Here is a 23,792-nt window from a genome sequence, read left to right as displayed (position 1 = left end):
AAACAAGTGGCTCCGCTCTCTTTCCCACCTCAGCAAGCCACGTGTTCCCGTCACCTTGCTCGTGCTGACACTGGCAACCACATGAGCTCAGTTAGAAAACTGAAGATCTGAAAAGCTATCCAGAGAGGCAAGTTTTCCACCAGATCAGTTCCCTGACCTGGCTCACCAATGGCAGTAAGAAATGAGCGGGTAGCATTGATCCTGTTGGCAGCAGATACATCTGTGCTGACTGACCAAAGGCAAATGAAGAACCACCTAATACTAATCACAGCCAAAGTAAAAGCAAAACAGCAAAAGTCATTCTCATCTCAGAAGGGAGCTGAGTCTACACACCTTCAACAATTTTCATGGAAGTTCTTAAATCTAATTCTATCAAAGATGTATGCAAGTATTAAATTGTCTTTTCGTAAGTAGTAAAATGTTTAGGTTTATACAAATCTTATTTTTACTTATCTCCTACCATTCCCTTTTCTTCTCATTCTATAATCTTCATCCAGTCACATTGAGCATTACTTTCTTCCGTATTAGCAACGCTTATGACAGGCTTTCTGTCTCACTCCCCAACATTTCCTAGTGTTACCATGTCTGTAGTAAGTCTGTAGCAACTAACTGGAACAGAGCTTTTAAGGCTCTGGACCATAATTAAAATATCTTAGTAGGACAGGTATCACGCAACTACCCATTTTACGCATCCAGGCTGCAAGTCCACAGTTTGAAGAGATCCTGCTACAACATTCTCTAAGAATGTGGCATACATAATGAGTAATAATAATTTAAAAAGTGCAACTCTTAAGTTACATGAAATGCACACTTCACAATTTAAGTAGAGTAGCTTGAGTTCATCCTATACAGCTTTAGGTGAAGATTATTCGATGTAGGTTTGGAAGCTCCAGCTGTCTGTGTTACTTATGAAGTATTAGTTTTGTATCATTAATTTTTGTTGTTGTTCCTTGTTTTTTTAAGGTCATTTATATGCAAGAGCCTTTGCTTAGGGAGGAGGTTTCTTTGTATATCTAAATAAAGAAAAAAATGTGCGCACACATACAAAATTATATATACATTATATATTTGTAGCAGTAACTACTTGCATCCAAACATATATTTTGGGTTCCATTTTTATTATTTCAGTTAAGGAAACTAAGTTGCAAACCCCAATTAGCTATAGTTCTAGTATAGGTGCACACGTAATAACACATTCCCTTTGTTGCATATTAGTTACAATGCATCTCTATGCCACTGTAAATACATATATAGTTGAAGGCTTTTTTACATTCGGTTCAAAGTCACCTGAATTGGTACTACCCAGGTTCCATAATGCCTAGAATCCACGCCAATTCATGTATTTCATGCCTCACCAAGAAATTACCTTTTCTCTGCTTGGAATCACCAGTTCAAATAAGGGAATCCCTCCCTTATTTATGCTGGCAAAGTTAAAAATAAAATCCTTAGCTATCACATGAACTGCAGAATTATTTAGACTTACTCATAATTTGCTAGTAATAACCACCAGGAAGCATGGAATACCGTACCTGGCGTCTCAGTTTCTGTCAATTTACTTAACTTTTTCCCCCCACGTATTCTGGCTGGAGTATGTGCGGTACAAAGCAATTTTATAGTATGATAACCACCTAGAAATTCTGTTTTAATGATGAAAGCATGAACAGAAGTACTGGCTTCAGTCATATAAGTTATCTTAAAGCAGTATCTGGTATTTATCATCAGCTCAAATACCTTCTGTAATTCTATTCAGACAGGCTGTGCATCTTAACAAGGCAAAGAATACTTTGGTGCAATATATTTAACACTTTTAGACATGTTTGTTACCAATATTTACAGTGCTTCTAGCAACGTCCAAAGAAAGGAAGAAAGTATATTCCTCATTTAACAACCTTACGGCAGTCAACCTGCCTTACTTGTAGTTTTGTTTCATCTATTAAAAAGATAAGAATTTGACTAATTTCCTTTGGCTCATTTCTTACATTACCGGTATGACCCTTATTGTATCTTAACCATGTTATTTCCTAAAACCTCTAATTTTGGAAATAGATGGCGGAGGGGGGGAGGGGCGGGGGGGAGGAGACTTCACTATGTTAGTGAGAAAAAGATAGAAGATCTTCAGTACACAACTGGTTTTGGGTTTCAGCATCATTTGCCTAACTTGAAGTTCAGTTGTTCCTATAAGAAAAGCAGAAAACACTCCAACATAATGCTTTTTCTGCTCAAATCTACATAGAGATCAGTAGCCTCTTGTTGAGGCAGCTGAAATGTGTGTGAAGAACAAACAGATATCAACACATTCTCTATGTCTGGCAAGATGAAATTCAATAAAATCAATACTGTTTGCACAAAACCCAAAACTAACACAGCAAAGGACCGTATCACTGCTCAAGATGCTCTGGCATAACTCTCTCAATAGGCTTTCCAATATGATTGAGGAAAAAAAAAAAAAAATCAGTGATGAGAAGCTTTCTTTACAGAAATCCAGCACTGACCTTGTGCTTCACTATAAGGACTCACAAACTATAGCAACAATTGACTCTAAGGTTGTGCTACAAAGGTAACTCCTAGGAGAAATCCACATCACAAAATAACCCTCTAGAATGACATTCTGCATTGGACAAAAATGCCAAGGAACAACTGAACAGCTGGAATATAAATATCATCTGTCACCTGTCAACTAAATATCACCTGAGAAAATATTAAAATGAATCCAGAAATCCATGATCAATTTTCCTAAAGAGACCTTTCAACATACAAGGAGCCAAATACATACAAAAGAATACTTCCTTTTATCCATAAAATAAACTAAGATTTCCTTGCATAAAGAAATAAATAATTTTAGGAAAATCCTGAGAAAAATCATTGCCACTCATAGCCCAGAATATATCTGGCCCTAGAAGGGTCACATACGCTATAGTGAATAGCTTAGACTCCACTTTTAGCCCAGCTCAAACTGAACTTAAGAGTTTTGTTACAATTAGTAGAATCAATGCTGATTTTCATTACAAAAATTCTTCTATTTATTTGATTTTTGTTTAGATACATCTTTCGAATTAGCAGTTGTTCCAGACTCATTCAATGAACAATCCCCTTCCTCCCCTCACACTAATTAAGCAACTTGAAGGCATCTAGGGTCAGTTATTCTTTCTCAGAAAAAGGAAAGATCTCAAGAATGGCTTGATCAACAATACTAGCTGACTAACAGACAGAACAAGACTTGCTAGCTACTATATACGACTATTAGCATAGAGACCATAAACGAATTCTGTAGGAAAAACCTCACCTTTACCCTAACTAATCATTACACTTTTCCAGACCTTTAAAAGAGAAAGTGGAATTTAGATATGGAAATCCTCCTTGGATTTCCGAGTCCTCCCACTTCCTGAATATTGTAGCAACTTTGGCTTCAAGATTGTTTGACGATTATTCAATTTAAATTAAAGTGGTTGGGGGAAAAAAAAAAAAAAAAAAGAGATTTGTGAACTTACGTTGAATGTGAATGAACTGCTTTGGTTGCTTAAACTCTCCTTTATACAAACGATTGTAATAGTTGACATTGCTCTCTGCTTCAGGAACTGGGATAACCATGCTCTCTTTCTTTTCTCTGAAAACTTGTTGTGCTGAGATGGCCCGTTGCAAATGGTGTTCCTGCAAGAGGAAGAGTTAGAATTTGTTTATTTAGATATCAGCATATACAAGGGTGTACGAGAAAAGTCATCCTATTTTCCTGCTGATATCCTGATGTTGCACAGGAGACCCAGATAAAGAGTTCAGGTTTATATCACTGTAGCTAAGAGGAAAGCAGGATATTTGCTTCCAGGTTAGAGTAAGAAGAAAAGTAAGTCCTTTTAAGTGTTATTATAACCAATAGATTCAAATTAAAAGAATAGCTAATTTCATCATTCCCATCTCCCCAGCAATTCTTACCTGCTTTCTTTCTTGAGAAGTTCTGCTAGTTAAGAGCAACAGAAGGAACAGTCCTCACAGAATACACCATGTAAAAAGCAGGGACTCCCTAAAATCAATATCACCTATTTCATTTTATTCTTGCAGCACAGGTGTCAATCACCAGAGAATCACTTTAAGTGAAATACGGATCATAGTACAGATATTAGTTTACCAAGACTCTTTCTACATCTATAATTTTACTAATAAACTTAGTGAAACCCATTTACTGCTGGGATTAATACTAACCTTTGACTTTTCTCTCTCAAACATTTTTATAATATTTGTGTTAAACTTAGGCAAAGGAAACCTGTACAGATGTGGTATTCCGATTCACACTGCTGCCTACATAACATATGAGTGCAGTCTGGAGAAGACCTGACATACACTGACTGGCAACCAAAGGCTAGGCTGACTGCCTGGTTTCAAATGCTGCCTCAGTAGCCCTCCGCCCCTCCTTGAGCGGGAGGCTGGTGGCAATGCAGAATATGTGCCTATGCTTCAGACCCCCCAGTTCAGGTAAACTCTTACAAAAATTGCTCGTGATAAGACTTCAAACTGCTAAGAAGCTGGCACATGCTCCCTTCTGTGGGCCCTGTAAAGGAGAAGAGTGATAATCTTCACCAGGAGATCTCAAATCACCACAGCCATTTACTCAGTCAAAGTTAAGTCAAGAGCTCTCCTTCACCTGCATAAGTCAAATACAAAACAAGCAAGCTGCATTCTCCTAGGGGACTAACTACTCATCTCAACTCAGTGGAACCAGGAGGCGAAAAGTTCAGATCTCTCCTTTCACTGTTCTTCAACTGGCTGGGCAGGGAAGACAAAATAGCAGATTACCAACTTGAAACCTACTCTGAGGCTCTGTTCTCCCACAGAAATCCACGCAACCTTATTTTGCCTATTCCAAGGGCTATCATCTAGCCATTCCCACACATTGACTGCTGGGAAAAAAAGTTTGAACAGAAGAAAGACTTCACTACCCTCTCTCCCCTCTTTTGGGTTTCTGGGGGCCACCTCCCCACAATGAACACCAGCATCCAACCTGTCTCCCAACACAAGGCATCAGCATCACAAGGAAGAGAACCAGCCCGTTGTGATCGCTCAGTTACAAGGCGACCTGGCACACACACCTGTCTTGCACTCACAGATTCTGTGCTCCATGTTGGGTAAGTTCTCTAAAGAACAGGTTTCTCCCCTACTAATTCTACAGAACGTTGTTTTTTTTTTTTTAAAAAGGGTAACAGATGAAAGCAAGTCTTTCAAAAAATGTAAATGAAATTATTTAATAAATAATAGCCTCTTAGATATTAAGAGGCTGCAGAAACATAAATAATGTAATTTCTGCAAAGCTAGAATATAATCACAAATCAGTGACTGGAAGAGTAGAATTGGGAACCTCCTGTAGCTTGATTTAATGTCATTTTATTTGCTATCAGGCTCCCAAGTGAATGCTATTAGAATTAAAGACAAGCATGCAATCAAATAACTGGTGTGATCTGCCTGAGTTACCACACACTGAGTAATACTGTCACTCCACCATTAAAATATGTCTTGTAGAGTTTCACAGAACTGAGGACGTAATTCGACTTAAAAGAAGAACTGTTTTACTTCTTGCCTTTTTTTTTTTTTTTTTTAAATTGCTGACGTCCCTAGAGTTGCCTCCAAACAGTTAACAGTACAGCACGCACATAAGAACGCTACCAAAATACTGTTAGGAAGGACCTCTGCACGTTATTTGTCCAACTTCCCACTCAAAGACCATTATCACCAACGTTAACATAGGTCAGCCATGACTTAGTCAAGTCTTGAAAACCTCTGATGACAGAGATCCCACAGCCCCATTAAGTAACCTGTTCCAGCGATGCACTAACCCTCTTAGCAAAGGTGTTTTTCCCCTCATGCCTAATCTGACCTTCTCAAGCCACAGCAAGTGCTGCCTCTTGCTTGCCACCTGTCACCATCAAGACTAGCTCGGCTCTGCCAGCTTTGCAACCACCTTGCAGTTGGTTGTTGGTTGCTATCAGATCCCCCCAGCCCATTCTTGCCAGACAGAAGTAGTGCAGTACCCTCTCGTCACAGGTAATATGGTCTAAGTCTTTAATCATTTTGGTAGGCCACTGACATACTCTCTTCCAGTTTCCCAATATCTTGTAAGACATTTGGGGTAAGCAGACATCAGAAAGAGCACTGCAACCGCAGCCTCGCCACTGACAAGGGAAGGAGCATAACTTCACCCTGTTTGGGAGCCACACTCCCCCTAACAGTCCCATGTACTGTTTGCCTTGCTCACAGACAGGGCACACCGCTGGCCCTTCCTCCACTTGGCAGCAACTGTGACACCCAGACCTTTGCAGCAGGGCCGCTACTCTGCCAGGCAGGTCCCAGCCTTTATCGACGCACAGTGCTAGGCCACCCCAGGGGCAGAACTGTGCTCTTCTCCTAACCCAAGGTCATGAAACTTCAGCTGGCCCTGTCCTCAAGTTTCTCAGTGTCCACACAGATGGAAGTTCTACTGCTTAACATGCCAACAACTCCTCCTAATGTAGGACCATTCACAAATTTGCTTGGGGTGCACTTTTCCATGCCCTTTCTAGAAAGGGGGAGAAGCCGACTAGCTTGTAGGTCCCAAATCCCCTTCTTCCTTGTCTTTTCTGAAGACGGGCAAAATGAGGCCTTCTTCTAGTCATCGTGGATCTTCCTCAATTGTGATAGCTTTCATAGCTGAAAGCTACCAGCCACACAGTCAAATGTGCCAGCTTTTCCAGGGGCTTCTGACTCACCTGCCTTTATCCCTAAAAGCCCAGGCAATGTTTTTAAACTCCTCCTCTGTTGTTGGTATCTTGCTTCCACGTTTTGTATTCTCTCTCTTTGAAATTTAAGTTCCTTAAGAAGCTCCCTGCTGTTCCACATCAATGATCCGCATTTCAGTACAAGAGGTCCGACAACTTGTTTCTACCATTCTTGATACTTGCAAAAGATATTAAAAATTCCCGTCAGCCTGTCCTTAATCATTCTGTATTTTGCAGAATAATCCCTTTACCTCTTCAAAAATCTTATTAATCTAGATCATTTTTTCCAGTCTACTCTATGTAGATCTGTGCTGTCTCCTTTACCTTGCTATTTTACCTTTTTTTCCTCCCAGAAATAGAAAAGCATCTTAATTTACATAAATTATGTCAGTTTACACTTTAAATAAAAACACAAATACAGGCTGTAAAGATGATAACTATGCACACAAAACACACCACTGAGCACGAATGCTTAAGATACGGGTCTCCAGGCATCATCAGGTCATTACTGGGATGTGCCTAGCAGGTACAGTGTTGATTGCAACCAATTGGGATTTAAAGCCCTTTACTGGGCTCCTTTAATCCCCAGTTCAAGTATTTCATGTAGGCAGGGTTTCTGTTTCTTCTTCTCAACAGATATCCTCCTACCCTGACCAAAAATAACTGCTGGACCTTTATTTACTCACAGTCACAATTCAGGTATCAGTTGATCCTTTAAACAGTAAAGCAACATGGAACTGAAAATGCCGTTTAAAAGGCATATTTGCAGTTTACATAGTGGAGAAATTGTTGGGTTTTTTTTTTAACCTATACAAACCTTCCCTACTCTCAGTCACTATCCAAGCCATGCTGTAGTTTTCTCCTTCCTGTACTTGTGACTACACTTTTAGAGTCACATGACCTGAAAAAGTCAGCAAGTTTTTGTCAAATAGATTGCTCTAATTTGTTCAGATAAATTCCCCTTCTCCTTTTTCAGGACATATATTCCCAAACATTAAACTTTGTGTGCAGTGTCCAAGTGTATTTCCAAACAAAAGAATTCCTGTTCCATTTTCAGTTTTGGCTTTTTTATTCAAAGTCACCACTGCTCAAGTTGCAGTTCTTTTAACAAAAGATGAATGCTCTGAAAATACTTACAGGCAGAAAGCTCTGAGCCGGCTTAAAGACTGCTACATCACAGACTAAATCACTTCTACCAATATCCCACTATCCCCAGAACAAAACAAACACGGATACTTTTCTAAAAAGAGATTAAATAACATATTCATATGGAAGACAGAACCATATTGGCCTAAGCAATTAATGGGTAAATAAGGTTTAACTTTTGGAAAAAGTAAAGAAAAAAACAGACACATGGCAACTGAGATTCAGAAAGTCTTTTTGGCCCAAGCATAGCTCCACAGCTTGTGAAACAATACAGATGAGTAATTCAGATTCTCAGTTTTTGTAACACTGTTAGTAAATGTACCAGGAGTTCCCAAAGGAAATCTGACAATAGGTCGGCTTTACTATAAAAAGCCCTCACACATAACTTTCAAACAAAAAAAAAAAACTGTCAATAGTATTACTGTCGCCCACTGAAACAGCAGAACTTCAAAAGATAGATAAGCTATATAGTTTTTTTTCAAGTTAAAATAAAACCAAAATCTTTCTGCTGAACATGAAATTAAAAGACAGAATTTAACTCCTGAAACAGTTGTGTATAAACAGTTGAGTTTTGCTTAAACTCTTAAGACCTTTATATGAAATTCAGATGAAGTGCTAGATTATACCTGAAATATAGTCTTTTTTAAAGGTTTAAAGGTAGATTTAGTGACTAGTGTACAAATAAAACCTCTTGTTAATTTTTTTCCCTTTTCTTACAGTTTTGAAAGATAATATACTGTATTTTAAAGTGTACTTCACTTCGCTGCAAGGGAGACTTAAGAAAATCTACAAAATAACTGAACATAAGATGAAACAGTGATAGTTACCCAGAAAACAAAGAATATGCTGCCATGGGAATAAAAAGGAGCATTTGTTAAAAGAGTTATTGCCCACTAATTTCTTAAAATAAAACCAAACCTTTCTCATAAGCTAAAAAATTTCAAACAACTACAATTTAGATTGGCCCATCTCTTCAATTAACATCAAGACTGAATTGGAAAGAGCAGCATTTAACATATGCAACACTGCTGCTTTAGCATAATTAAATATTAAAACTTTTTTTTTTTGCTGCGTGCAAGATTCTTGCATCTAGATTCACCTTAGCCATTCATGTAGCCTCACCGTAGAGTAACCACGCTGAGAACAGATTACAGTGGTTCACTAAAGTCACTGACTCGAGTTAATCCAGTACCGCTTCCCTTCGTGGAGGCGGCATGAATCCACACATTGTGCCCAGTGGCGCAGAAGCGCACACCACGGCCAGCGGTCTCACACTACCACTTTAGAAGCTCCCTTCCAAATGACCATTAACAACAAGGTTGACTGAGAATAAACATCAGCTTTAGTCCAGAACAAGGCTTGAACTCACACCTGTGAGCCCAGAATTGGTTTGGCTGCATACATTCAGAGCCTGGCTCAAACTTCTACCTCAGAAGCAGAGCAAGATACCTTTACTGCTGTGCCCTTCCATCCCTGAAATGCCCAAGAGTTTAATCATCACTTTCTACCTGGAAATTTCTTCACTATGAAAAATGCTCAGCGTTAAAAAAATATATATATAATCTCATGACTTGTTAACAAGCTTTAAGGGAAGGACTGATCAATACTGAAGCCTTTCATTTTGAAGGTTTTTTTTTTCCCCTCTTTTTTTTTTTTTAAACCTCTTAGAGCTACATTTACCCACATACCCTGCTTTGCTCTACTGTAGTAAAATAAAGCACTTGGATCCTATAGATGGGTTTCTTTCTTTCCTTACTCTGAAATTCCCCATGGCTATTCTGCCCAGTTCTCTCCTTCAATTTCAAGTACTTCTCCTTCTTATTTCAAAGAAACGTGCTAGATTTCTGCATGTCTGTCTGGAGATCCCTATGGTTGAATACTGTCCTCTTAATGAAAAGCTGATCTTTGCCTTAATTATGGAACTGCAGCAGGCAACTCCGTACTGGATATAAACATCCTAGGAAAAGAAAGTTTAGGGCATACTAAATGTATCTGTCCCCTCCTCCATCCCTGAAAATTATACTATAGAAGCAGCAGTACAATTTTTTAAAAATAAGATTATTTCAACCATTTTATTCAAGTTTTCCAATTTTTGTAGTTCATCGTTTTTTGATGTATATTTACTACTATTTAAACCCACCCTTTGTTGTAGCAAGTACCCAAGCATATTGCTGTTTACTGTGACACCACTTGAGAAAAGAATTTCTGTTTTGTCAGTCCTTTCACAACAGAGCTTCAGGACACATGATTTAGATTAGCAGTATTCGCAATGCTGCAAATTTTAATGAAAGAAGTATCTGCACTGATGTTACCAAGATACAAGTGAAACAAAACAATACAACAACCTAGTTTATCAACTGATTCACTCAACAAGATAAATAGCTTTAACTGTTGTAGCACTCCACTAAAACTATATAAAATCTGAAGGTTAATAAATTGACTTTTCTTTACAGATTTACTTACTCAAAATAAGCTATTTCTAGGCTAGCCTAGAGTCAGTCTTGTGTTTCACTTCCAACCTGAAACAGAATTAAAGTAAAGAAAGAAAGGATAGGGAAACTTCACTAAGACCTAGAGATCCTATTGGCTGGATATATTAGGACATAAAAAAAATTAGTTGACATTTTTATATTTGATATGGAGATTCAGAAACCAAAACTATAGAGTCTCAATACAAACTGTGCACCAGATTTGTATTTCAAAATCTCAATAGCAGCTAGCACAAAGGGAGTTTTAGGCAACATCTGTCCACAGTGCTTACAAAAAAAACCTCAGCGTCATGAAGCCTCTAAAACTACTTTTTTTTTTTTAAGGTCTCATCCTATCTACTTTTTTTTTTTTTTTTTTAAAAAGATTTCCAAGATGAAAGCTCAAACACAAAGATCACCTTTTGTTTTCGCCTGTGGTTAATCCATTCAATTCACAACTGCCTCAAAAGACATGGCCAATGTACAGTTATCCTCCTCTATGCAGAGGAGCTTTACATTTTCTATCAAGGAGGATTCATATGCTTCCACAGGATTAGTGGAAGAACTCGTCTTGAGCTGACAACAGTTCAACAATAAAATTTTGAAAGTTGTTTTAGTGACTCTTGGACATGTAAATTTATGTAGTAGGATTAAATTGATGACCAACTGTCTGAAGCATGGTTGACTTATTGCCCTGGTTTAATCATAATTGAAAGAGGATCTGAGCAGCTGAAAGGCTTACCAAAAAAAAAAAAAAAAAAAGGTACCTACAAACCTGCTTTCCTTTCTATCCTCGCCCTCTCTGCTGGGATGGAAAGTGGTTAACTGAAGCAAGTCAAATATGCAGCAGGAAACCTGCCTGCACACCACAAATAGTTTATATCCTTGAGATGGAAGTGAACATCTTAGAGGAGAGTTTCATTGCTCCATTTCCATTTATTTTGAAAAGCAAATATTTTCATGAAATAGTATGCAAGATGGATCATGTTTTTTCTACCCATCTAAGAAAGAATATCCGCTATGAAGAAACAATCTATTCAGTAACCAGTGCTGGCTACTTTTGCCATATGGTCCTCAAATATTGCATGAGGTATGGAACAATGCAGAGAGCTGGCAACCAACAAAAACTCACATACCGAGTTCAAGCTAATGCACCTGAAACAAAGCTGTTTTACCTGATAAACTTCTCTCTCAGCTGCACTAGAGGATTTCTGACTCTTGTGGAAAGAGGATAAGACCTCCAAGAAGCAGGAGACAGTACAGTGATCCCTCACTACAAGTGGAAACAACTCATGGAACAATCTCTCAGTTTCAATTTTGGCTGTAACATATTTTTCCAATGTAATTCCTCAATCTCAAAAACCTTAAGAAGGCAGAGCATTCATCCACTCAAAACAATTACTACTTCTGTCAATGACTCCTTATATGAACTATTATTAGACCCATATGTACAAAATCAAGAATCCCTCAAAAAGAATTTTTTTTTTCTTTAATAATCATGAAAGTGCTCCCTCACCCCTCCCCATCTCCCTTATTGCAAAGGACTGCAGGAAAGTAAGTGGTGAACTAATGGCAGGCTGCTGTTACAGATCATTCAGTGAAGAAGGAGGTAGCAAAAGTCAATCAAAATGTGCCACTCTAGCCTAAAAATTCACAGAAGTCCTGTGACGGGTAAGATTTGTGGCTACTCTAAAGTCATTCTGTTATTTCGAAAGTGAATGAAGAAGTTAACATAAGATACACACGTATGAACATACACGCTCTTTTTGATCGCTTTCTTCCTTTTCCCAGTTCTCAAACAGCTGTAGTCTCACTAAATCATGCTGGTGCCATCTAAACATGGAGGAGAAATGATTCTGTTACTGTGAATATGTTACAGACAACTGGTCTGCAAAATTACCTACACGTGCTGATGTAGGCTGAAATGACAAACAGAAGGGCCACAAAAAAAACACATAACTGGGCCTGTCTTCTTTGCACAACGCTTAGTGTCTAGATACAAGAGTCAACATAGGACCTGTGGATCTAAATGAAGAAAATCCAACGAGCATTAATAAATGCCAAAAAATTCCTTCATGTCCTCTCTGGCAGTTCAACGAAAGCCAATTTAAGCGCTATGAAACAACCACCACCAAGATACACATTCAGAGTGAAACTAGCCCACAAGACACCCATGAAAGTATAGAAGTAAGATGACTGTAGAATGTCAAAGTCATTTTCATGTTTCTTTAGCTGCCCCAGCGGCACAAAAGCCTTTAAATAAATTTAACATAGGAAAATATACAATGCGTTTTCCATCATCCTACGTAATAATGGACATGAAATGATTGCAAGATGTCCCAACTATTACCCTACCTAATGGAACAAGAAGCAATATATGAGAACAAGCCATCTCCCATTCCTATAAATGTAATCACGTGCCATTCACAAACATGTTAATGACAGAGCCATTGTTCATGAAATGTCAAAATAAACAAACCCTGAATAAATATGATTTCAAATTGAGTTACTAAAAGTTCCTTTTGCATAGGCTGAATATGGTACTTTGTGAAAATATATTTTTTTCCCTGAAAAGCAGGGCCTTTTCTTCTGGGATGCTTACAGTTAGGAGGGCACAGCGAGGCCATGGTACCTGGGGAAGGCAGTCTCAGAAGCAGCTGCTGCCGGCTCACTTCACTCCCCATTTAGAGATTCAAATTACCCAGCACCTTCATAACAGCACAGGCTGCATCAGGTCCAAGCACAGAACCCGCACTTAGACTAAGAGCCTCATGTGGCTAAGAAGTCAGGTGCTAGAAACCCCATGCAAGAGGCTACCTGCTCTATAAATTTGTCAGAAATATGACTGGTAGCAAAGAAACTGTGTTACCATAACATCCAAGATCTGGTCCTTCGGGACATCAATTCTCACTCGTGCCACACAGGTGAGCAAGGTCTCATTCCTTTGGTGTCCATCACAAGCCTCAGGGACTAATTACAATTGTTAAATATCAAGAGGCATAAACATGCACTGCTGCTTAAATGAAATACTTGCATTAAAAAAAAAAAAAAAAAGCGTCACTGTGATCAAAGGAGAACTCGCTGCCTTTGCAGTGAAGCTACCAAGAGTTTGGGTGCCAGGAGAAAAAGTCAGTCCGTTAATTTCATTTTCATCATGGATTGACTTTCCTGGAAAGTTTCAGACGTAACTTTCGAGTGCATGAAAAAGTCAGTAGCAGTACCTCTCTCCTACCTAGCTATTAAGACTATTAAGTCCTTCTACCTGTCTAGGAGGATACAAAGTTCCTATCATAAGTTAAAATTAATTTTTTTCTCATAAGTAAAAGCACTCATACCAAGGAATTTCTATTTTATGGAGTTTTCAAAGCAAACATCCTTACCAAAGTTATGAAAACCAGAGGGCTGAACACCAAGATAAATACCCTCACCGTATTACGAGAAAAAAGGGACAGCAGAAATTAGCTCTGCAGTTAGGTCAGCTCAGAAAAAGGTTGGGGGGGGGGGGAGTTAAAACGGAAGTGCACATGCAGTACCTGGCAGGATATTATAATTATTAAAAATGAACAAAGTGTTGTACTATTTTTACCTGCTGGGATTAAAATGACAAGAAACTTACATACACAACTTAAATTATTTCTTGTAATAATGATATCTCATTTATCTAATCACTGAATACAATTGCAAGACATCCAGTATTTTCCTTATATCTAAGTTTTGCACAGATAAATCAGACAATACCAGGGTGCTTCAAAACCACAGTAGTATTTGTTTTGCAACTCAAATTGATCAAGTAGTAATGAAGTGCAAGTCTCAGCTACACAAATGGCAGAAAGCTAAGACAACCAAATTACAAATTAAAATGCAAGCAGCAGAAAGAGGCTAGGACAAAAAAGGCAGAAAAAATATTTATAAACATGCTGGTTAAAAAACAATATGTGAATGTATTACTTCATGTGTCATGAGGGATACAGTGAGATCAAATGGAAAAATAGCAGTTTATTGACACAGGAAACTGTCAGAAAACTGACATCTAAAACTGGAGAACATTCTCACATGGGAAGCTGTTTAAGCCCTAACTTCTTGGAATTTAGGATGACATAAACAGGAAGAGAAGAGGCTACTGAAGCAGATAAACGCGTGTTCTGCACCTCACTAATTTCACAGACTGGAAAAGTCAGCCCATCAGATACCAGCAACCCAAGGGTCTCCTCACACGTCTACCAATGGGGAATGGCTTTTTTCTTCCCCAAGTGAATACAATTCTGATATCAGCTCACCTACTCCTTTCACTCTGAAGTGACCATTTAAAACAAAAGATCAAAGGCATATCTGTATCCAATAAAGTTCAAATTTCTTATGCCAGGCGTTTCCTTGTTGGCTCATTTCTGAGGAAATAAGATTCTTAAGACACAGTGAGAATCACATGTAGTATTCTCTCTTTTACCTTAAAGGATTAGGCATTCTATCAGCGCAAAAGAGTTAATGACATAACTAATTAACACTGACTACAATTAGAATCACACCAACGTAGGTTAAGAAAAATCTTAATTCAGACTTTTTTTCTGTAAACTTGTCTCTTCTGCTCCCTTGCATTTACAGCAGTTCTGCTGAGTACAGAAATAATATTTTAAACCAATACCTTGAGTAACACTAAAAGGTGATTATATATTAACAAGTACGTATTTGAGAAATGGATTAAAATCAAGACTTTAAAATAGTATATTACACCACATTGTCATAATTTCACATTCAGTTTTGCATTTCTTTTTTGACTCAGAATTATTCAATCTATACAGATATTACATTTAGTTTCATCAAGCGATTTTCTCCAGTCCTTACTCCCTTTATGTGCAATAACTCAATTCTGCTTCAGTTCTTCTCTAACCTGTTACAGAAATTTCAGCTCTACAATTTATCTTGACCAACAGTTTTCATGGTACCTAATGTTAATTTGTAATCTTGTTTATGTAAGTATTTATTATGTCATTTACCTTTGAAAAAGTTGAACAGTTAGCATCTGACAAATATGCTAAGGCACAAAACTATTCAGATAAGCATAAATAAAGCAGAGTATGTTAGCTCTGTTGGCAGAATAAATTACAAATAACCTTTAAATGGTTAGCAGCCAGAGTGACCTTTCTTATGAAAGATAACTAAAACCAAGATTAACATAAGCAAATTTAATGTTTGTTGATTTATATTATTAAAACAGGACATTTTAACTGACATCAATCAACACAAAAATTTTATGAAGCTGACTACTGCTCAGTTTTGCAAAGCAGGAACAATATGAAATCTGACACCACGCAATTCAAAACACAGCTGAAGCTGCCTGAGGTCTTTCTTTCCAAAGTTTTCTTAAACTGAAGGAAAAGGAAAAAAAATACTACCTACATTTGAGAAGTTCCAGAGCTGAGCGACAGAGTACAGAGTCACACTTCAATATGTTTTCCTAAGCTTTCATCATGGCATTACACCTCATCCTGAGGAAATGCACCTATAAGGGAAAGTTCCTGCATAATGAATGGAGGTGCGACTCTGAATTAACTTCCATGCAGATACCATTGTTCTCTACTAAAGACTCAGGCACCTAAACAAGTTAAAACAGATGCCAAGGACTAGGGTTAACTGACCTTATGCATACTGCTCTAGCCTGCAGCAAAATGCAGCCTTATCTAAATTAAGGGTGTAGTTTTAAGACACAGCTTGAACCCATCTAACCTGAGGATAATACTGATAGGGCAGTCTCACACTCTTTCATTCCCAACCTTTCTGTCCTCGCATGCTCCTGCCATTCACCATACAAGTAGAAGATGCTCATCCTACACGCGGTGGGCTTTCACCTCTCCCTATTGAGTCAGGTGGGCCTCAGTACTTCGAAAAGCACAAGCAAGCAAGAATAACCATAAGGGACAAGAGGAAAAAAACCAGCCCATTCCTACCAGCACAGACCACAGTTAGACTGGCTCAGGCATATCTTAAAAGCACATTCCAAGATTAAGTTACTTGACATTTGTCACAGGCTAAGCTCACGCTCACAAGCAGTTGCCACAAGTTAGCTGATAAGCTCCGATAAACTCATGATGAGTTTGAGTCTTAAGAGCAAACCTTCGTGTTGTTCAGGTTCATCCTTGTAACTACACCCAGAGCAATTAAAAGAAAAGCTACTCTATTTAACAATTCACCAGTTAAGTCACTCAGCTATTCTACCATTTAGATGGGTCCAAATTCAATAGCAGGTACTTTCAACCCCACTGCCGTGTCAAATTCATGCAATCCAATTTCCTCTGTTTTAAGGGTGAAATACTGCTATCAAATGGGATATTACCAAGGACAAGTGGTGGACTGAAAGGAAACTTCTTTCATCCACAAAATATTTGCCAGGTGAAAACACAGGAAGGATAGAGGATGACAGCTGAGAACTGAAATAACTGCTGGGAAATGGAGTTAAAAGGTGCACTTTTGAGGAATGCACAGCATGATGCAATGGGAATCGAAGAGGGAGAAGAGTACAGAGCGGGAAGGCAGGGAAAGAGGTCTTACAAACAGAATTCAAGTTGAAAATTCTATGAATAAAGCTTCCCATTATCAATAAAAATTTGAGGGTAAGATTACAACACAGCATTACGTTATCCACTACCAACCAGACTTCAGTAAGCCCAGCAGTCTCAGAACATACACAAAAACGCTAAAGGTGCTGAACTCAAACTGAGAAGCAAACTTCTAATGGGAGTTATGTTTTTGGTCCCATGTAGCCAGTTCATTCCAGTAAAATGAAAGCCATTTCCTAAGGGAAGTCTATTGTCTTGATTACACTTAGCTCTGCATGGAAATGTAATTTTTTGAGGTTCTGTACTTAGACTTTCATAAGAAAATTTCTCTTTGCAGAATTTCTGATTTACAGAATATTTGCACAGTTCTTATTTTAACCTTCCTCCATTTACCCTTTGTTTTACTTGCTGGTGTCCCTCATTTGTAAGCAACTTTGAGGGTTCAACTGCAGGTCATGAAAGTATTGCCAATATACAAATCTCTCAAATTAGAACACATTCTGTAACAGTAAGTCCACACAGTGAGTCATATTATTTGTACAGGCCCCACGTGTGCTAATATTCCAAAACTACATGCGCAGTATTTGCATGGAAGAATAGTATCTACAAATCTTTCTCTCTCAAGTGACATTTACTTAATCACTTATTAATAAATTCAACTGTTTTAAATTTGACAATATTCAAATATAACTCACCTTTTAGGGCACTAACTACCCAAAGTTATTAAAATAAATGAGAGACGCAGATATTGATTGTCCTTTCTGAAGGGTCTGAATCAGTGAAAAATTATGTCAATAACCACATTAAGACTTAAAATAATAATAATGATTTTGCTACCTTGAAATTGCATGCCTGCTTGGGAAGGCTAACCGGTCCCTTTTCTGTCCATTCCGAGCCCTCCCTCAGGAGGCATGTATACCTACTATCAGCAGATTATGCCTTTAAACAGCCTAACACTACTACATAGGGCATCCGCTCCATGGCATACACGCGGGCTAGCTCAGAAATGAATAGAAAAAGCAACCCATCACTTCATGTGAAAAAAGGTACGTCAGCAGCAGCTTGAAAGGGTAATATCTGGCATTTCTATTCATATTTGAATAGAAAACTGAACACTTAGAAGAGCAAACAAAATTCTCCGGGCTTGCTTCCCTACTAGGGATGGGAAGAGACAGAAATGGTATGTAGTGGGGAGATCATGGTCTCACAAGTTAAGCTGTAGAAAAAATTGCTATACAAGATGAATTCTTTGCTTAGTTATTTCAACATAAGTTTATTACAGCATTTCTCCCATAATGTTCACCAATACACTAGCCATCTAATTTTCTCCAAGCGCTTTTGAAACCTAAATTTAAGTGCCTCAGAAGATACCAGAGAGCTACTTCTAATAAACATCTTAAATAAAACTTGACTGTATTTCTTTAAGTTACTTGTTTAAAGTCATAAATGTTGACAGCAGGACTACCAAAAGAACCTAGTCTCTCTCTAAAAGCAGATATTATCACCATGATCAAGTTAAAGCTATCTAAACATTTTAAGGCACCTACTGGTTAACAAATATAATTTAGTGCAAATAGTTATTGTTACATTAGCGGGAGGGGAACCAATTAATACAGTGAAAGTAACCATCTACAACACTTCCACATAAAAATCTGCTTTAAAAGAGGTATGCTTCCTAGAGAGACTTTCACATCTCACAAGTGGGGAGAGACTCGAAGAGAAGAGAAACTGTTAACCAACCTCCAAGCTCAGATTCAATTGCAGAAAGCAAGCTAGCAGTATGGAGACAATCAACACATTTCCAAGGAGTAGAATATAAACGAAAAACAAGGCCACCTGCTTTTATGCTGACAAGTAACTGTAACATGTGAAAAAAATGACACTGTCTATTAATGTTTAATTGTACAAAAAAATACATAATCTGAAAAATGTGTAGGCAGGATTTTAAACAATAAGCAGAAGGGACAAAAAGCTTGGCTGACTGGTTTCTTCTTCTTCAGTGATTTTCCTTTTGTAAGTCTTAGCTATAAGCAAACTTGATTATGTTTCCTCTTCAGTGCTGTTCACTATAGCACTACTATCAACTGGAAACCTGGTCATCTCAGAACTGAAAGAAAACAGAGCACTGCTGAAGTCTCTAACCAACACCGCTGCATTTATTCTCACACGCAGGATGAAACCACCCCATGAAAAAATAAATTGAGTAGTCACCTTTTAATCTTACAACCAGAAATCAGGGAAAAACTGTTCAGACATAAAGGTATGCTCAAGAGAATGTAACTATAGGACAAGGCCATAATTAAATGCTTTAAAAAAAAAAGCACTGCCATAAAATTAGGTACAAATTTTATGTGCGTGTATGCACATATTTCTAAGTGCATACTCACTGAACTCTTCCAGTTTATTGTACCAGCAAAAATATTCAGTATGCTACTTTGTATGAGCACAAGTATTCAAACAAAAGTGGCATTTGTGCAAAATTAAGGCTTCCACCTTAAACGGAGAACAAATATGCTACTTTAGAAGCATCACTAGCTCCAAGATGCCTGGAAAGCCAAACGATGAACTCAAGTTTCCAGTGTTGCAATGGAAACAGAATGAACTAAAGGATGGAGAGTGAGTTTGAGCAGAAGACAAGGCAAGAAAAAAAAATTCTTCAGTTTAACTATTTCCAACCTTTCAGAACATTCACACTTGAACACTGCATTAAACGACTCAAAGATCATCCTGAAGCGATTACGCAGGGACTGAGAAGGAAATTCACTCCTTTTCATTCCTACTCAGTCAGCATTTTAATAACCTTAAAACCATGTCCTTAACTTGCTATTCACGCACTTTTTCCTGTATAACCTTAGCCTTATCATTTAAGGTCAGACCCAGCTATAAATGAATGTATGTTTGAACAAGAATTTTGAGGTATCCCTTCAGACAGCTCCAATTGGGCAATCTATGCATTTTCAACTACCACCATGCTTTTAACTTTGTAACAACTCAAAGAAAGTTAAATTCGCCTCTGAAAGCCTTTAGTCTGAATTTGTCTCATTATTAAACATGATTTATTATTAAACCCTAAAATATGCAACCCAACAGTAATATGTATTCAAATAAAAAAAATGATAGTTATGGGATAAGAAATAGACCTAGGGCTTATATATGCTGCATTTTTTACCCTTCTAGCAGCAAGAATTCATTAACATTATGAAGTTAAACTCTTAAAGCTCAACGGGAGCACTTTATATAGGATTTTCCTGATGAGTAAAACTAACAAAAGGACATCTTTCTACTTTTGCCTAACTGCAACTCTCCACTTACGTGAAATAAAATTTAAGAAAAAAGAAAAAAACACACAAGTTTTTCCTCAGGTTTAATTTCTGTTAAATTATAAACACTTGCTAACTTGGAATCTCTAACATTAACACTTGGAATCGCCACGTGAGTTACAATACAAAAAAAGTGAGCTGCTGATCTCTAAAAGGTTGTATGAGTGGATGCAAATCTCTAAGATACTGAAATGGGAAATAACTCCAGAATATTCATCAAGATCAAATCAAAAGAAAAGCCAGATAAAGACACTCATGCTCACATTGAGCAGGACTGTTTTCTGGAATGGGCTGGCTGGTGGCTTATATTGTGCTTCTGCAAAAGCAGTGATTTATGACATTTTAATACAAATAACCTTAGTATTAATACAAGAAGCAGGTGACAATGATTAGAATTCCCTGAACTTTAACCCTATCCACGTTCCAAACACAATACTACTACTTAAATAAAAACTTTATCACCAAAAATAAATCACACTAAAAACAAATGGACTAAAATCTGCATTTCTGTATATATAAAATATTAATCACGAACAAAGCAGTTCATATGCCTGTACCAGCAAGACTAGGTTGTAAAGAACAGCAGGCAAGACAAACAGAGCAACCTTAGCTATTTTAAAACTTGAGAAATCTGTAAATATATATAATTATTTCCAGTTAAAAATCAGATCTGGAAGACAACACTTAACCCCATGATCCACTGTACTGCAAGATCCTTCTGTTTTCACTGAGGCTTTACAGATATAGCAGCACACCAAGGATGGAAGTATACTGGGGCCACAGTAACATGAGCTTTGTGTCTGTGTACAGCAAGTTCAAATCATGAGCTATCCTAATGGTTCAGCCACCTTTCACAGGATGTATCCCTGGCAGAAGTCTGAGTTTAAAAAGGTCCTGAGACACCTAAGTAACTGAGATGTCAGAAAGGAGTATGCGTATATACCCCTCCTCCAAAAGTCCCTCTCAAAATAGACCAAATCACATCTGAGTAACGCTTACTATGATAAAAGCTGTTTAAAGTGAAGCCCTCGAATATTTAACTACTGTCATCTACAACAGCAGCCTTTCCCAGAGGTGCTTTACGTGCTACTAACACAAAAATCTACATCAAAAAATTATTTGTGCAACCCAGGGAAAGGCCTATACCCTAAGTGAAACTGTCATTACATGGCAATAATATAAACAATCTGTTAATAATATTGTTTGGCTGATGTATTTAGCATTAAGCTTGTATACTGCATCAATGACCATGTCATTCTGAGATTATGGCATAATATATCAAGTACAGCCACATTTCAGTGCAGGAAAAAAACATACAGAAAGAAACATTTTAGTATAACACTAGAGCAGTTTTATTAAAGTATAAATCTAATCCTCTTCACAGTCATTTAAGCAGCCCACAAGCACCTTGCTTGAACTCTTAGAGAAATTTTTCCACTAACAAATTTAAAATATGAGTTAGCAAGAAAACATTTTTTAAAATAAGCCACACTTAATAAACATCAAATGCAAACAGAGGACTACAAGGCAGACTTTATTGAAATCTAAGAAAACCATATTACCCTCCAAGATTGCTGCATTAGTATCACATCGCTGCTCATTTCAAATACGCTCTCAGAGTCTGGGGCAGATTTACTCTTTGGAAGTTTTGATCACAGTGCATTACAGACTGCAATACGGTGAAGTAAGCAGCAGAAGAAACCAACGGTAAGAGAGAGAAGGACGACTTCTAATATCAATAGTCAAGTGAGAAAGCCAATCGGAAAGGCACGAAGCTTCCTCTGACAGCTGTAACCTCTGAAAAGCCAATCCACACGCACAGAGGTTTGGCTGAGGCGGAGACAGGGATTCATTGAAGAAACTCTTGAGGGTGCCTTTACTATCAGCTCAACATGCAAGTGCAGACACATGAGGGCAACAACCTAAGTCTAAGCTAGACACAACTCGAAGGAGCATAGGAGTCGATGTTTAAGCATCAGTAACACAAAACAGCACACACAAGCAACAGAGCTGTGGGCATACACTTCCAAAGTGCTGCACCAATGCTTTGAAAACCCCGAGAAACTTATCTTTGCCTTAAGGGGACAAAACTTCTTTCTCTCTATCGTACTAGGGAAAGGAGAACAAGTATCGCGTACGTATTTTTAAAACTTGCTTAGTTAAAAAAAAAAACCAAAAATCTAAATGCTTAAAAGCATAATGCTTAATGCAACACATCCAGCTGCCGTGCCTGACAGCTGGCGTACACTCTGCAGCACGAAACGCTTCCCCCGCCCAAGTACGAACAAAAAGCGTTCTTATAAAAGCTTTCTCCCAAAAACTACCAAGAATTTATTAGCAGCGCATCTGCCACAACCAGCGTGCTTTAACGCGGCGGGCGGCCTGCCGGCTCGGCACGCCGCTGCCCTGTCCCGGCGCCCCGTCCCGTCCCTCGGCGCTCCGCCCGGGGGCCGCGGCGGCAGCAGCAGCAGCCGCACCGCCGCGGCCGCGCTCCCCTCGCGGGGCCCCCCCTGCCCGGCCCGGCCCGCTCCCGCCGCGCGCACAAGGCGAGCGGCGGCAGCCAAGGCGCGCTACGCCAGCGGCGGCCCCAACGCTCGCCCGCTCATTCAGAGACGCCTCTTGCGCCTTCCTCCTTCTTACGCTAACGTAAAGGCCTGCCCCCCCCCGCCTCCCCCCCCCCACTAATCAAAACACTCGCGAGTCGGGACGCAAAGAAGATGGCGGAGCAGGGCCCGCTTACGGCGTCGGACAGCAGTTTACGCTGCGCTCTTTGCGCAGGGCCCCATAAGAGCCGTGCAGCGCCGCGGCGGGGAGCGTGCGTAGTGCGCTTGGTGAATGCCAATGGCCTATTTCCCGTGAGGGGAGGGGGGGTGTCTGATAAACAATGGTGCCCCCCCTGCGCGGCTCCCTTACCGATTCCTCCTCTTTCTCCATGCCCGTGGGCATCTGCGGCACAGCCCGGTTGATGGAGACGCAGTCGTTGAGGTCGGGCATGTCCTTGCCGCGGTAGATGGGCAGCGGTTTGGCGGCGTCTAGCGCCCGGGCTCGGAAGGAGAGTTTGCTCATTGTCTCCCCCTCACAATAACACCCCGGGGCCGGGCGGGCGGGGGGGCCCCTCACTGCGGCCGCGCCGCCGCCTCCCAGCCGCTCCCGCACCCGGCCCGCAACACCATGGAGGGTCCCGCCGCCCCGGAACAGCTCTCCGCGGGGCCGCCCGTAGCTCACAGCGCACGCCCCGCAGCCCTAGATCCGCGCCGGGCTCGCTCGATCCGCTCCCTGCGCCATGGCAAACATGGCGGACATTAACCAAAGCGGCCAGCGATCCCGACAGCCAACGCGAGAGCTCGGAACGGGCGGGAGGGGGGGTGGGGGGGGAGGCGCGGTGCGCGCGCAGCCTGAGGCGGGCGGCGGCGGCGGCGGCGGCGGCGCTGCTGCTGCTGCTGCTACTGCTACTGCTGCTGCTGCTGTGAGGGGAGGGCGGTTGAGGCGGGCTGGGACGGTAGCGGCGCCGATCCCGCCGAGCCGGGAGAGGGGACCCGCCGTCCCCCGGCTCGGGCGGCGGGGTAGAGT

At 39.7% G+C, this 23,792-nt stretch overlaps 1 protein-coding gene across 1 annotated transcript in view; it reads right to left on the bottom strand.

Annotated features, from left to right (window-relative positions):
- Positions 1 to 23,548, bottom strand: part of EPC2 (enhancer of polycomb homolog 2) — a 52,141-nt gene extending 28,593 nt beyond the window's left edge. The window contains exons 1-2 of the mRNA XM_068949344.1: positions 23,136 to 23,548; positions 3,489 to 3,648 (exon numbers count right to left, since the gene is read on the bottom strand). Coding sequence (XP_068805445.1) covers positions 3,489 to 3,648; positions 23,136 to 23,288 — 313 coding nt within the window. The 5' untranslated portion in view covers positions 23,289 to 23,548. The remainder of the gene's footprint in view (positions 1 to 3,488; positions 3,649 to 23,135) is intronic.
- Positions 23,549 to 23,792: the final 244 nt, after the last annotated feature.

The sequence above is a fragment of the Struthio camelus genome, chromosome 6 (assembly GCF_040807025.1).
Source record: "Struthio camelus isolate bStrCam1 chromosome 6, bStrCam1.hap1, whole genome shotgun sequence".
Lineage (NCBI taxonomy): Eukaryota > Metazoa > Chordata > Aves > Struthioniformes > Struthionidae > Struthio > Struthio camelus.
The sequence above is the reverse complement of the archived record's forward strand: the minus strand, read 5'-3'. Positions and strand labels throughout refer to the sequence as shown.